Source organism: Physeter macrocephalus, chromosome 11 (genome assembly GCF_002837175.3).
Source record: "Physeter macrocephalus isolate SW-GA chromosome 11, ASM283717v5, whole genome shotgun sequence".
NCBI classification, from domain to species: domain Eukaryota; kingdom Metazoa; phylum Chordata; class Mammalia; order Artiodactyla; family Physeteridae; genus Physeter; species Physeter macrocephalus.
The window spans coordinates 118,873,886-118,889,987 of NC_041224.1; the positions used below are offsets into that span (position 1 = coordinate 118,873,886).

General features: G+C 35.8%; 1 protein-coding gene across 7 annotated transcripts in view; it reads right to left on the minus strand.

Annotated features, from left to right (window-relative positions):
• Nucleotides 1-16,102, minus strand: part of RALGAPA1 (Ral GTPase activating protein catalytic subunit alpha 1) — a 222,367-nt gene that overhangs the window by 159,448 nt on the left and 46,817 nt on the right. For all 7 annotated transcript variants that reach the window (XR_003681899.2, XR_003681898.2, XM_007113236.4 and 4 more), the window contains exons 4-9: nt 13,956-14,013; nt 10,574-10,617; nt 8,974-9,151; nt 6,640-6,755; nt 3,357-3,495; nt 2,117-2,325 (exon numbers count right to left, since the gene is read on the minus strand). Coding sequence is in view for 5 of the 7 variants with exons in the window: in XM_007113236.4 (XP_007113298.1) it covers nt 2,117-2,325; nt 3,357-3,495; nt 6,640-6,755; nt 8,974-9,151; nt 10,574-10,617; nt 13,956-14,013 (744 nt within the window). In the remaining 2 variants the exon portion in view is untranslated. The remainder of the gene's footprint in view (nt 1-2,116; nt 2,326-3,356; nt 3,496-6,639; nt 6,756-8,973; nt 9,152-10,573; nt 10,618-13,955; nt 14,014-16,102) is intronic.

A 16,102-nucleotide genomic window follows, 5' to 3' on the forward strand; every position in this document is an offset into this window, starting at 1 on the left:
GGAGCGGCTGGGTCCGTGAGCCATGGTCGCTGAGCCTGCGCATCCGGAGCCTGTGCTCCGCAACGGGAGAGGCCACAACAGTGAGAAGCCCGCGTACCGCAAAGAAAAAAAAAACTAAAAAAAAAACAAAGGAGGACTTCCCTGGTGACGCAGTGGTTAAGAATCTGCCCTGCCAATGCAGGGGACACGGGTTTGATCCCTGGTCCAGGCACATCCCACATGCCACGGAGCAACTAAGCCCATGCACCACAACTACTGAGCCTGCGCACTAGAGCCCACACACCACAATTACTGAGCCTGCATGCCACAACTACTGAAGCCTGCATGCCAAAACTACTGAAGCCTGCATGCCTAGAGCCCGTGCTCCACCACAAGAGAAGCCACTGCAATGAGAATTCCACGCACTGCAATAAAGAGTAGCCCCCGCTCTCTGCAACTGCAGAAAGCCTGTGAGCAGCAATGAAGACCCAACACAGCCATAAATAAATAAATAAATAAATTTTAAAAAAGGAATAGAAGAAAAATTATGACAGAAAAAGTAGAAATGAAGTTAAAATAAAATACATATTAGAAAACTCTACATTCTAATAACTTAACGATTTTCACCATGACTGAAGATGATGGCTAAGCCTAGAGAAAAAGTTAAAGGCTTAAGGCAGTAATAAAGAAATTACTACCATGATATGATAGGAGTAGCACTATTCTGTGGCATGATAAATTACTTTCTGGTACATTATTCAATATTTGGTCACAGTTTTGTCACCTATAAAAGAGTTTAAGTAAGTATGTAAATGATCTCAAATATGCTTCCCAATTTTAAAAAATCTCTTATTTTTAGTTTACTGAGCTCTGGGATCAGATAAAACAGTTCTGCTTGAGAGTTTCTACATGCTTTGTAGAGAATCTAGAACAACATTTTGAGGAAAACACATCACATAATCTGCTACAGATAAATAAAAGGCCGGGGGGAATATAAGTCAAATTTTCTGAACACTAATGAACACACTTTATACCTCCACTTAATTTTTGAAGGATTTAAGAAGTTGTATAAAAAGCACACATGTATAAAATATTTTTAAAACTAAATGAGGAAATCCGAGAAAAGGAAAACAAAAATAGTTTAAAAAACAGTGCAATATAGACAATTTCAGGAAAAAACGCACATTGAGAGAGGAGAGGAAAGTGAAAAAGAAGTGTGAAAAAGAGGGAAATGGTTTAATTAAAAATAATGGAATTTTAAATATTAGTCCTTCCATCGTACAGCTGTGTAACTTTACATTGCATTTCTAGAGTCAGTGTTCTTCGTGAAAAGAGGTGACATGAGATGGAGACAGGACTTTAAAACAGCACTCTGTGAATACCTAGAAATCTAAAATGAACTATGAAGGTCATTTGATTGCAAATTGTTTCCAACTGCAAGAATTTGCACAATTCAGAATATTTTTATTTGTACAATTCAGGATGTTTTTAGTACTCTACAATTAACATAAAATATAGAAATAAGCTGAGACTTGTATGTGACTGAAATTATCTTCTATACCTTACAGGTTTTATTTTTTTGTTAAGAAAACTATTGGTTCTATAATAATTGTTAAAATTCAGACTTATAAAATACATTTATACAAAGAAAATATCATTATTATTTGTTTTAAATGTGTTCTACAAGTAAGGCAACTGAAATCAGTGGACAAATCCCTAAAGCCATGTCTAACTTTAAGAAGCTTACTCTAGGGCTTCCCTGGTGGCACAGTGGTTAAGAATCCGCCTGCCAGTGCAGGGGACACGGGTTCAATCTCTGGTCCGGGAAGATCCCACAAGCTGCAGAGCAACTAAGCCCATGCACCACAACTACTGAGCCTGTTCTCTAGAGCCCGTAAGCCACAACTAATGAGCCTGCATGCTGCCACTACTGAAGCCCTCACGCCTGGAGCCTGTGCTCCACAACAAGAGAAGCCACTGCAATGAGAAGCCCGCACACCGGAACAACGAGTAGCCTCCCCCTCGCCGCAACTACAGAATGCCTGCGCACAGCAATGAAGACCAAACACAGACAAAAATAAATAAATAAAATAAATAAATTTATATTTAAAAAAAGCTTACTCTATGTGTGTATTACCTGAATATTCTTTGGCAAGACTTCACCTTCCATCCCAGGAATATGAGGTCCTGTATGTGGCTTTGGCTCCAGCCAGAATGAAACCAGCCAACGAATGACAATAACACGAGCCTTAATGAAAGGCTCCTTTGTACAATAGATTGCTTCATTGGTTTCAGCATCCTTCTTTATCATGACATAATGTGGCTTTGGTCTCATCTGTGGGATATCTATGCAAAATAAAACGAAAACCAAAATAAGAAAGGAATTATGCTTAGATAAATCTATGTTTTTAAATATTTGAGAAAACACTGTGATAATGTTCTGGTTTAAGAAACAGAATTTGTACATTTTAAAATAATTTGCTAGATATTAGCATGGGATCTAGAAGACTGAACCATATACAGCTGATATATGGAAACATGTCTTTTTGCAAAATATCACTAAAAAATCATTAAAAGTACAAAGAAACTTCCAGAGCCATTTAAAATTAATGAGACCTTACTTCAATTAAGCTAAGTCTGAAACACATACTTTGTATGATTTTGAAATCATACAAAGTATGAGAATTTTTACAGCAAAATTATTTTTAAAGCAAATATTGTTCCCAATGGTAAAGGTTTGCTACTCTAATTTAAATAATTTCTACTAGCCCTAATGGCTTTGCCTAAGCTTGTTAGCTGCCTAATCTTGGCGGAGCTTAAAATAGAAACATCTTTATGCAAAAAGGACACTTCCACATACAGGCTGTCAATGCCTTCTATACATGGCAGAGGTCTACTTCTAACTCAGGGCTGTCCTTGAGGCTATAGCTTCAAGATTCCAACAGACACTTTGGCACAGTCACTAAATACTGGACAAGATATGATCAGAATATATGACAATGTAATTATTCATACAGAATTTGCAAAAGACATAGAAACTGAACCCAGAGGGACCTTTGAAAATATTTATAACATGGTTAAAAGATCATACCAAACATTAGAATTAAGTTTAATTTATAATCATAAATATTTCTGGTAGGCTAACTTCTCCAGTAGGTGATATCCAGAGACTAAGTTTTTTAAAAATCTCTTCACTCTCAATGAAAACTTTCTACTAATAAAACTCCACTTTCAGTATGAATCACAGTATAATATCTCCAATTAATCAATATAAATTAAATGCTATCAGTTGTCTGCAGGTAACAAATGCTAACTTTACACTGAGGAATGTTTTATTCTTATGTGTAATATTTTAGAAAATTCCAAAGACTACCTACCAAGTACAGGATGATATAAACTATTCTCCTTACAGATGTTTGGAAAAATATAAGGCAAGTAATATTTCTTAAAATGTGAAAACAAAAATGAAAATCCTCTTTCTTGGTTTTCTTTGTTCTTCCATTCTAAACTTTTTACCTAAAATTAAACAAACAATTAGAATCATTCCAAGAGAAAGAAATCATTAGCTGTTATAAACAAGCTTGTAAAAGGTTACTTAAGCAATAAATTAAACTGTTACACTGCAAAGATATACAGCTAAATATATATGTGTATGTACCTATATATATGTACATATAAAAAGTGATCTACTGCCATGCAAATGCATTATACAGCTGAACCCTGAATAACTCAGGGGTTGGGGTGCTGACCCTGCGCGTGCACTTGAAAATCCATGTGTAACTTTACAGTCAGCCCTCCATATCTGCAGATTCAACCAACAGTGGACTGTGTAGTACTGTAGATCATATTTATTGAAAAAAAATCTGTGTATAAGTGGACCTATATTGTTCAAAGGTCAAGGATACATGTTATCTTTCAAAAATCTTGTAAGTTAAAATGTGCTCTGGAAAACTGTCAAAGTTGACTTAAAACTTGGCTCTACTACTGACAAAGCTGCTAATGTTCTTTCCTCTTTCCCACTTCCTGAATAATTCAGCCTAAAAGTCATACAAAATAGACATATGTGAGAGGAAGGAAGAGAAGGTATGAAATAGTGGCAGTCAAGTGCAGGTGATCAGAGCCTGACCACAGGAGGTATCCATGAAGGGGGTGTAACAGAGGCAGTAGCCCAATGGGGAGTCTGAGAGGGGTGAGAACAGTATCCATAAGTGTAGAAGGGAGTAAACAAGAGGGGACACAGTTGTAAAATACAGGGTGTGAAAATTCCAGTAGGGTGAGGAAGATATGTAAGTAGGGGGATAGTAAAGGCCCAGAGTGTACCACAGTGAGCTACTACTACACACTAACTTTAGAATGGCTAAAATTACAGACTGACCATATCAACTGTTGATGAGGATATGAAGCAACTTTAAGTCTCATAATTGCTGCTGGAATACAAAAAGCTACAACCATTTGGAAAACTATTTGGCACTGTCTTAAAAAGTCAAAATATGCCTATCATACAACCCAGCCATTCCACTACTAGGTATTTACCCAAGGGAAAAGAAAGTTTATATTCACTCAAAGACTTGTTTACCAATATTCATACCAGTTTTATTTATAATAGCCAAAAACTGGAAACAACTCACATTACCATCAACAGGTGACTGGATAACAAATCATAGTACATCCATATAATGAAAAGCTACTCAGCAATAAAAGGGACCAAACTATTGATACATACAATAATATGATTTTTTAAATAATTATGCTTAAAAAACAGAGAAGCCGAACCAAAAAAAAAAAGGAAAAAGGAGGTACCATACGATTCCATTTATCAGAAAATGCAAACGACAGTGAAAGCAATCAGATTAAAGTTGCTTGGGGATGGGATGATAGGGGGCGGGGCAGGTAGAGAAGGGTGGATTACAAAGGGATCTGAGAACTTTTAGGGGTGATAGATATGTTCATTATCTTGACCGTAGTGATGGTTTCATGGTTGTATACATGTAATAAGATTTATCAAATTGTACTTTTAAAACATTACAGTTTACTGTATGTCAAATGTATCTCAATAAAACAGTAAAACAAGTTTAAAAATCCACATGAAGTACAAAAGTTTTTTTTTAAAGAAAAACTGGTAATAATCACAGTAACAATAACTACCCACCACTGAATACTTACTATATGGCATGCACTTGTTTATTCTAAGTACTATGCACTAATTACTTAAGCCCCAAACACCAAAATGGGATAGGTATTATTTTTTATCTCTACTTTAAGCACAGACAGGTTAAGTAATTTGCCCAAAGTCACACTATCAGTAAGATGTAGAGTCAGTATTCAAACCCTGGCAATCTCGTTCAGGATCCAAATTAACTTCATAATGTTTGTTTCTGAGGCACAAGGAACTTTTATGTTTGGAACAGTTACAAGAAATGTGTATATGCTGAAAGTGTTTTCATCAATAAGGATATTCACATTTCATATATAGAGATGGATAGGTTATCTTACAAAATACACATACCTAAGGACTTCCCTGGTGGTCCAGTGGTAAAGAATCTGCCTTACAATGCAGGGGACATGGGTTTGAAACCTGGTCAGAGAACTAAGATCCCACATGCTGCAAGGCAACTAAGCATGCGTGCCACAATTACTGACTTGAGCGCCTCAACTGGAGAGCCCTGGAGCTGCGAACTACAGAGCCCACACGCCCTGGAGCCTGCGCACCACAACTAGGGAGAGGAAAAAAAACCCTCACGCCGAAACTAGAGGGAAGCCCGTGCACCGCAACGAAACATCTTGCGTGCCTCAACAAAGATCCCTTGTGCCACAACTAAGACCCAATGCAGACAATAAATAAATAAATAGATAGATAGATAAATAAATAAGTCTTTAAAACAAAAAAAAACAAACTACATGCACCTAGAAATTTTAAAAGTACAAGTAGGATTAAATGTAAATTACATTCCCCCATCCCCCAGCTCACCCTTAGTCCACCTCCCCAGTTGCTGCCTCTAGGCAGATTGATCCCTAAATCAAACAGTTTTTCATTTAAAGTACCATAGCTGCCGATTATAAATGAAAAGATTAGCAAGTAAATCCAACTGGCTCACATAAGAAGGTATATATACATTAAAAAGTCTACTATAAAAATTTCTCTCTTCAGCTTCCTTTCTAAGAGGTTCATAATCTCTCCAGTGATTTTTATTTCAGGAAGGGTATACTAACATCTATTTTCAAAAGTAAAAATCTGTGACTTCCCTGGTGGCACAGTGGTTAAGAATCTGCCTGCCAATGCAAGGGACATGGGTTTGAGCCCTGGTCCGGGAAGATCCCACAGGCCGCAGAGCAACTAAGTCTGTGTGCCACAGCTACTGAGCCCACACGCCTAGAGCCCGTGCTCCACAACAAGAGAAGCCACTACAATAAGAAGCCCACGCACCGCAACAGAGTAGACCCTGCTCGCCGCAACTAGAGAAAGCCCGTGCACAGCAACGAAGACCCAACACAGCCAAAAATAAATAAATTTATTTACTTAAAAAAAAAAAGTAAAAATTTGTTACTTCTCCTTCAGGAAAATAAGCAAATATCTACTGTGACGGAATAATGGTAAGAGGGGGAAAAATGAATTACCCACAGGAGAGTAAGGAGGGTGATATAAAAGAAGATGACACATACCTGAATTACTATATATTTTAAAAGTGCTTCAAGAAAATAGCTTGTTAGATCTTCTTGTCCTTTATCTCCTGATTGTGGGGGGACAAGCGGAGTGATTTCTTCTATAGTGACTTGAGCTATCCGAAGACAAAAGAAAAGTTTAGTATAATTACAAAACAAATTTAACAATATGATAATATGGCCCAAATAAAATTTAACTACAAAACAGATAAGCAAAGAATACTGCTTGAAAACATTCTGATGATTGAAATTTGAAATAAATCTGAGGTCATCCTGATAGCCCATCACAAAAACCATAAACTTTAATAATCAACTGTTTCATGAACACTTGATCGAGGAAATGTGACACAGGGATGGACAGATATTGAGGGATTAAGAGTGATTAATGTCTCACCTGAAAAACAACTGCTTGTGATATTTTAAAATTCAGATTAAGAGTGTCCACTACAAAATTCCATAAATATGATGAGAAACATTAATAATAATGTGCTTATTCATCAATTAAAGAACAATCTGATTACTCTAGGTAATGACCATGCTTACTCTTTAAGGTAGCCCCTTTATTCAAAGGATGAAATACTATTTCCCTCTCAAAAAGAAAGAGAAGTTAGCATCTTGGTTTCTTGATTATGAAAGTCCACTTGTAAAATAAGAAACTTTCACATTTTTAAACTTTTCACATATGCAAAAACACTGATTGTAACAAAAGCAAATTCAAGAAAATCAACCCACAACTAGCTAAATTTTCTTAAATATTTCCCAGGCAACACAATCAGTACCTGGTTTAGCACAGGCAGGTCGCTAAACCTATTTCCCAGTAAACAGCAGCCAAGTAATTAAGCCCCAAGAGATGGATTTTTTTTAGTCCTCTTTGTACAAAGTAAAACATACTTGTACTTCAATGTACATCCAAATTAACTCAAGGATACAAGCTGATACATGAAAATTCAATATTAAAGATAAATGTAAATGTAAAATGGCCTGTATTAAACATGTTTCTAATACTTTGATATGAGGGGTCTTGCAAGCCCTAGTGAGAAAGCCCCTCCCAGAGCTAGCTAATTCCTAGAGAAAACTATGGGCCAGAGTTTGCCTTTCATATGCAAACCAAACAACCCGGAGCCCATATCTCTACCACTTCCTCTGCGGGGCTCTCACACTCAGGGTTACTTACTAGTTCCCTAACCTAATGACCCCCCAGGGCTAAGTACCAGACAACCAGAGACAACCCCTATACCCCAGGGCCTGCTAAAATTATCCAAACTAGCCAATCTTCAACTTGCTCACCCTGCTTCACACATTCCCGCCTGCAGAAACCACAAAAGGGCTCTTGCCCATGATACCCACCCCTACCCTCAAGCCCCTGCCACGCCCGACTAACCCTAGTGCTTCCCTGTGTGGCCACCCTCCCTGGTGTGGCACACTCCTGGGAACATGAGTAACAAACTATCTTTTTAATGGCAATCATCTCCTGATCTGTTGGTCTCATTATACCTGGATGATAAAACGGACATGTTATTTTTTAAATTTTTATTTATTCACTTTTTTACTGAAGTATAATTGACATATAACATTATACAAGTTTCAGGCATATGACATAATGATTCAACATTTGTATGTACTGCAAAATGATCACCCCAATCTGTGACCATACAAAATTACAAAAAAAATTGTTTCTTGTGATAAGAACTTCTAATATTTATTTTCTTAGCAACTTTCAAAGTTGCAAAATATTATCGACTACAGTCCCCATGCTGTATATTACAACCCTATGACTTATTTACTTTATGACTAGAAGTTTGTACCTCTTGATCCCCTTCACCCATTTTGCCCACCCTCAACCCCAACCCCCCACCCCTCTGGCAACCACCAATCCCTTCTCTGTATCTGTGAGTTTGGTTTTATAAAACCTACATTTAAAAACATGGCCTTGGATTATCCAGTTAAAAATGTACAGGGACCTCCCTGGTGGCGCAGTGGTTAAGAATTCACCTGCCAATGCAGGGGACATGGGTTTGAGCCCTGGTCCGGGAACATCCAACATGTCATGGAGCAACTAAGCCCATGCGCCACAACTACTGAGTCCGCGTGCCACAACTACTGAAGCCTGCGTGCCTAGAGCCCATGCTCCCCAAAAAGAGAAGCCACTGCAATGAAGAGTAGCCCCCGCTTGACATAACTAGAGAAAGCCCACGCACAGCAACAAAGATCCAATGCAGCCAAAAATAAATAAATAAAATAACTTTTTTTAAGGTACAGACATTTAAAAATATCTATTAACAAACTACACAGAAATTTTTAAATTAATGATGGAAAAGATCTTATGACTCTTACTTTCTTGAAGGTTGAGTGGAGGATTAATGAGATTATCTAAAGTTCGAGGTCCATATTCAGATTGTGGTGCTGAAAATCCAGGGATTAAACATGAAAACATCCAAAGCTGTTCTTTGCTACAGTTATTCTGAAGAGCTTGCAACCATAATAAGAAAAGACGAACACCTTCCCGCCTAATCTAAAATGAAATAAAATGAAAAATTGTATTTTTATTTAAAATGGAAATACTTTCTTCCTTTCAGGCCAAAATTCTCTAGAAAATGATTACTGAATGATACTCTGTAAAGGAGAGGAAGAAAAGGAAGGAAGGAGGGAGATGGAGAGAGAATTATAACCATGACAATTTACTGAACCCTCATTATTTATAAATCTAAATTTATGGATTTTGAACAAAATAACCTGGTCTCTATCTAAAGCCATCAGGTAATCTATTTATGCTATAATTTCCATTTGTAAAAAGTCAAAATCATTTCCTTCTTATTTACTTCCCTCCTTCCCATCATCACCACTCTAATCTAAGAAGCAAGGAGAGAGGGCAATGACTATTCCTTGCTATAATGAGTTTGGTAAAAGGAGGAATGGTCATGGGGATCCTGATACACTGCTAACTCAATGCTCTTGACCTTAAAAAGATGATCAGTCTGAATTATCTCATTTACTTAATTTGCTTCCAAAGGGCAAAGCAGGAATTCTGGCCTATTATTGTATTTTTAAGCAACTAGAACAATGCCCCATACACAGAAAATACATATTTAAATCAAGGGAATGCTCTTCCAGGAAGAGAAGAGGAGAAAATAGAGGAAACTTCAAATCTCCCAATAAAACACAAAGTTCTTCAGTAACCTAACCTCACTGGTAGCTTTGCAAACAGCCACTGCCAAAGCTATTCAACTGCTGCCACCCTCACAGTTTAGTTAGGAACAGGACAAAGATGTAGGAAAGCTTATCCCTTTGTACTGCTATACCCAAGCCTTGACACCAAAAGTACCTACTATATGAGACTTTTATCCAACCTATACCAAGATGCTTTTGGACTGGGTAGCTTTTCTTACCACAGCACAATGAGATAATGAAAAGGGAAAAAAAATAAAAAGAAACAAAACAATTTTTTAATAGATGCCCTACTTCGCTCTACATCTAACAATAGCTATGATAAAATGAAGAATAATTTGTTGAATGGCTAAATAATTTTTGTCTTCTGGGGACCACAGAGCAAAGTACAGTCGTCCCTCAGTATCTAGGGGGGTGTTGCTTCCAGGACCTCCCCCACCACGGATACCAAAATCAGCAGACGCTCAAGTCCCTTACATGGAACTGGCATGGATGGCATGGATGTGGAACCCATGGATATGGAGAGGTGACTGTATTTCTGCTGAATAAGACCATGCAGTGGTAAAACTACAAAAGTTTTTCAATAGCCTGGTCAGCCTCACGCATACTGACTATGTTGTTGTTTTTTAAGTGAATTCACTTCAATTAAGGGAACTGACGATTATTCAAAATTATTTAGGAAAAAGTTGATGTAGGCAGTATAGCAACTGACTGAATGCTTTACTCAGTTTTTAAAAAGCCATAGAAAAGAAATATAATTACATTATACCTTCAAGGAGTTTCCTGTGTGTAGTAGTTTCTTTAAAATCAATCCTGAAAAGAAAACATGATTTTAAACATTCATATCTTATTTGTTTCTAAATGTCAGAGTTCTCGGTCAGACTTGAAAACACTTTAAAAACAAGTCCTTGGCAACCTCCAAATTATTCTTGGTGACCTTAACATCCCTCTGGCCATAATCTTGGGACAGAAGGGCATATAAGAAGTCACCTTTTTTAACACAAAAGGGACACAAATTACCAAATTCAGAAATGAAAGAGGGAACATCACTACTGACCCTATAGGAATGAAAAGGATTATTATAAAAGAGTAACCTGAACAACTTTACACCAACAAATTAGGCAGTGTTAATGAAATAGACAAATTCCTAGAAAGATACAAATTATCCAAACTGACTCAAAAAAGGAATATAAAGTAGCAATTACAAATCCCCTCACAAAGAAAAGCCCAACTCTAAACGGCTTTGTGAATTCTACCAAATATTTTAAAACAATGTAGTATCAATTGTTCACAAACTCTTTCAGAAAATAAAGCAGGGAACACTTCCCAATCTATGTACATGGCTATTATTATCTTGATAATAAAGCCAGACAAAGACCTCACAAAAGAACACTACAGTGTTCAATATCCCTCATAAACACAGAGGCAAAAATCTTTAATAAATTATTAGCAAACTAAAATTAGCAATATAATAAAAAGACTATATAGAAATGGTAACCAATTGGGATTTATCTCAGGGATGCAAAGTTGGTTTAACATTTGAAAAGCAATTCGTGAAATACACAATATTAATAGAATAAAAGACAAAACCACTAATAATGCTGCCTATGATCATGTCAATAGAAGAAAAAGCATCTGACAAAATACAATGCCCATGCATGATTAAAAACCCTCATCAAAACAGGATAGAAGAGAACTTCAACTTGATAAACAGTATCTATAACAATAGCTAACATCACCAGGGAAGAATGATCTTCAGGAAGCACTGAAGAAGAAGAAAACAAAGGGTTTGAGAACTACACAGGATGGAACTTAAATACTTATTTATACGTGAAATACGATTCTGCATTGAATCTAGATTCTGCCAGGACATATGTGTGATCCTGAGGAATCACTTAACTTCCCTGAGCCTCAGTTTCCTCAAATACAGAGTAAGTGAAAGTAAAATTAAAAAAAAAAAAATAGCTAACATCATACATAATGGTGAAAGACTGAATGCTTTCTCCTTTACATCAGGAATAATATAAGGATGTCTACTTTTACCACTTTTATTCACTAGTGTACTAGAGGAACAATAAACAAAAAAGAAATAAGAAATTAAAGGCACCAGATTAAAAATTTAAAAGTAAAACTATATTTGCAGTTGACATGATCCTATATGTAGAAAATCAAAAGGAATCTACAATAGAACAAATAAAATAAACAAATTATAATAAACTAGAAACAATACAAATGTCCATTAATTGGTGAGTAAATAAACAAAATATGGTATATCCATACAACAGAATATTATACAATAAAAAGGAATGCTTACATATGCTATAATATGGAAAAAATATATATGCTAAGTGAAGGAGGCCAGATGTAAACTACTACAAATTGTATGATTTCATTTACATTAAATGTCCAAAAAAGACAAATTTATTGAAGACAGAAAGCAGATTGGTGGTGGCAAAGGCAACTGACTATAAATGGGCTCAAAGAACTATTTTAGGGTAATGGCAATGTTCTAAAACTAGACTGTGGTGACTCTAAATATTTACTAAAAATTAATAAATTATTTATTTAAATGAGTGATTTTTATCTAAGCAAATTATACCTCAAAAAAGCTACTTTAAAAAAATCAACTAGAGTCACTGATTTATTTTTCTATATATACAAGACAAAAAAAGAAAGGAAACAGAGCTTTAGGATTCTCTGGGTGACAAAGAAAAGTGACCATTTACATATTGTCTCAAGTTGGATATTTACTAGAATATTATTAATCATGAGAACCAGATAGCCCAAAGGATTTCGTTTAGAAATCGAAGACTACATTCCTCAGGAGACAGAATAAACTTCAGAAGTTCAGCTGTCTCAAAAAAGTTTCTTCCCAGATAACCTTCAAGGACATTTTAATGATCATGAAATAAAAAATAGGATTTCACTATTCTGTTGAGCACCTTATCATGTGATTATCAGCAATTCACATATCTTCTTTGGTGTGATAACTACACAAATATTTTCCCTATTTAAAAAATTGACTTGTCTTATTATTGAGTTGCCAGAGTTCTTTATATATTAAGGGTACATCATTTTTAGTCTTGAGCTTTATCTAAAAAGTTTATTCTAAAAGGCTTTATTATTTCGAATTTTGTGTTTCTTTTAGTCCCTGCATCAATATCCATCCTATATGTCCAGAGTTCCTTTTGTTTCCAGACTGCTAATTGGGATGACTTACAGTTTCAAAGCCTCAGAAATTTCATTTGCTATAACTAAGAATTGTAGGTTCTAAATAAATATATGACTCTTTTTTAAGAGAAAAAAATACAATTTTTACAAATGAATACAAGGCCTATAACATTCTACTTCAACAATGTAGATGTGGTGGCCATCTGTATATTCACCACAAGAGAAAGGGTCATGAGAATCACTACCAATCAGCCCTGGCATCATTAAGACACTGAACCAAAGCCAGAAATTGCCTACCTGCAGATTCCTTTTTCAACCAAGGGGGAAAAAATGTCTTGCAATGAGAGCTCAAGAGTCCTATGGTGATGCTATGATTGTTAAAGAAACAGACTCCAAGCCAGCAAGCATCTTGGCTTCGCTCCTAGTAAGAGAAAGTCTATGACCTCCTGCCTACTTGGTCTTTCACAGTAATACACAGCAGGGTTGCTTATTTTTTCTTTCCCCTTTTTCCTTTCAGCTTCATTTCATGATCTGGGAAGCTCTACTTCGTCTCTTCAAGCAGTAAGCTTAACTCCAGTTCCCTCCTTTTTTATTAATACACTGCTTGCTTTCAAACCTGGAACCCATGGCTTTCGCTCTACGTGGCACTTTGTTACCTTCTCTTCCATTTTTGATTACAGAATGTTTATTCTGATGCTGAGTCTGCTTTTATTTTTTTGGCTTTATAGTTTCATCATCATTGCTAACATATTCAGAGTAAATGAACAGGTGGATCAAAGAAATTTAATATGCCACTTTTACTGGAAATCCTTCATGTATGTTTTTATCTTATATTCCCAGTAAGCCTAGCTCTGTATTCTTTATTTTGTTTTTACTAAAGCATAAACTATGAACTCATTTCAAATAATGACCAACCCATTAAAGAGTATTTTCATATATTATCATTTATTTTAAATATGAAACATATTTAAATTACTTACCAATACTATGAAACTGCCATCGCTGATGAATTCTTTCTGGAAGAAGTTGTAAAATTTTCTAAAAATCAATATGAATAAAACAAAGAAAAGTATGAAAAGCAAGTAACACGTCCTCATCTTGAGCAATGTGAAAAATTAAACAAAGAGCTTACACAAAGCCTTTAAGAGTTTCTTACATAAAAGACAGTATTATAGTCTTGAGCTAATCTGATGGTACTGGCACTACTTCAGCACTGGCATACTGATTAGTATTTGAAAACTCCAGAAAACAAGAAGCTATACTAACAAAGACTTGGAACAGCAAATTAATGAAATTTATCTTTTACTATGATGTGAAAAGTAAGTATACTTCTCTTTAGTGGATAAATACTAACTTTAATATATATATATTTTTTAACATCTTTATTGGAGTATAATTGCTTTACAATGGTGTGTTAGTTTCTGCTTTATAACAAAGTGAATCAGCTATACATATACATATATCCCCATATCTCCTCCCTCTTGCATCTCCCTCCCACCCTCCCTATCCCACCCCTCTAGGTGGCCACAAAGCACCGAGCTGATCTCCCTGTGCTATACAGCTGCTTCCCACTAGCTATCTATTTTACATTTGGTAGTATATTTTTAAATGTTCATTTACTATTCTTAGAATTTCTGCATTGTGGGTACTACTGATATGTTTTAAATTCTTTTAGATATTAATATTTGTGACGTTTTCTCTCCAAGCAGTTTTTTTTTTTTTAATAAATTTATTTATTTCTGACTGCACTGGGTCTTCGTTGCTGCACGCAGGCTTTCTCTAGTTGTGGCAAGTGGGGTCTACTCTTTGTTGCGGTGCGCGGGCTTCTCATTGTGGTGGCTTCTCTTGTTGCGGAGCACAGGCTCTAGGTGCACAGGCTTCAGTAGCTGTGGCTCGCGGGCTCTAGAGTGCAGGCTCAGTAGTTGTGGCACACGGGCTTAGATGCTCCACGGCATGTGGGATCTTCCCAGACCAGGGCTTGAACCCATGTCCCCTGCATTGGCAGGCGTATTCTTAACCACTGCACCACCAGGGAAGCCAGGTCTCCAAGCATTTTTTTCTCTTACTTTGATAAATCTTACAGGGAAAATATTTTGCTTCCACAAAAATCCTATCATACTTGTACTAAATTAATTCACGTGAACCCAAAGATACTTCTATGTTATGATGGCTATGGGTATGAGAACAAAATTTTAAGATTCAGGAGCCCTATAGTTAAGCTAACATATACAAACTTTCACAAGTTGGGAATAAACACTTTTTACATATAATACTTTCAAAATTTTGTCTTTATTATCCTTTATATATTGCACCTGTGTGGATTATTCTAGTTCAACAGCTGCCTTATTATGCTGCTGAACTACGTTCTCAACACTCATCTGCTTGCTGAATGACATTTGTGTGCATTTGTTATTATTACAGCTCTCTTATAATTATTTAGAATCACCATTAATTGAACGTTCATAAGGACCAAACACTAGACACTTTATGTAATGATATCTCATTAATCCTCACAACCATCCTAAAAGGAGTGTTCATTGATCTCATTTGACAAATAAAGAAATGGCTTAAGTAATGTGCTTAGGTTAGAAAGAGGAAAAACGGAGATTCCAACTTCCATATGCCTATTTCCAAAACTTGTGCTTTTATACTATTCTGTTCAAAGAACAGTATGCATGTTTTTACACTTCTCTATCTTCCTTTTGATATAATCTTCTTTACTCCCTCTCATATAAGTTATAAAGTTCTTCACAGAAAGATGCTATTCCCACATGAGATACATAAACTTCTTCACCTCTGCCCTCCTATTTCTCTCATACTTAGCCAACAACTGTGTAATTATATTTATGGTGGTGTGGAAAGAGATAAAATTATAGAAAATTAAAAAGACAAGTTTGTGAACCACTCGAAAGTACTCCTAAATTATCACTATTAAATTATAGTTTAGATTTAATCCCATATAAATGTAAATTTAAACATATTCATCTTTTTTATTCAGTCATATAAAAATGAAAGAAATCATGTATACTATTAACTACACAGAAGAAAGCAGAATATAAATCCTATGTCATACTGATATTATATAATGATGCTTTTTATTCCAGAAAAAGGAAATCATTTTATTTAT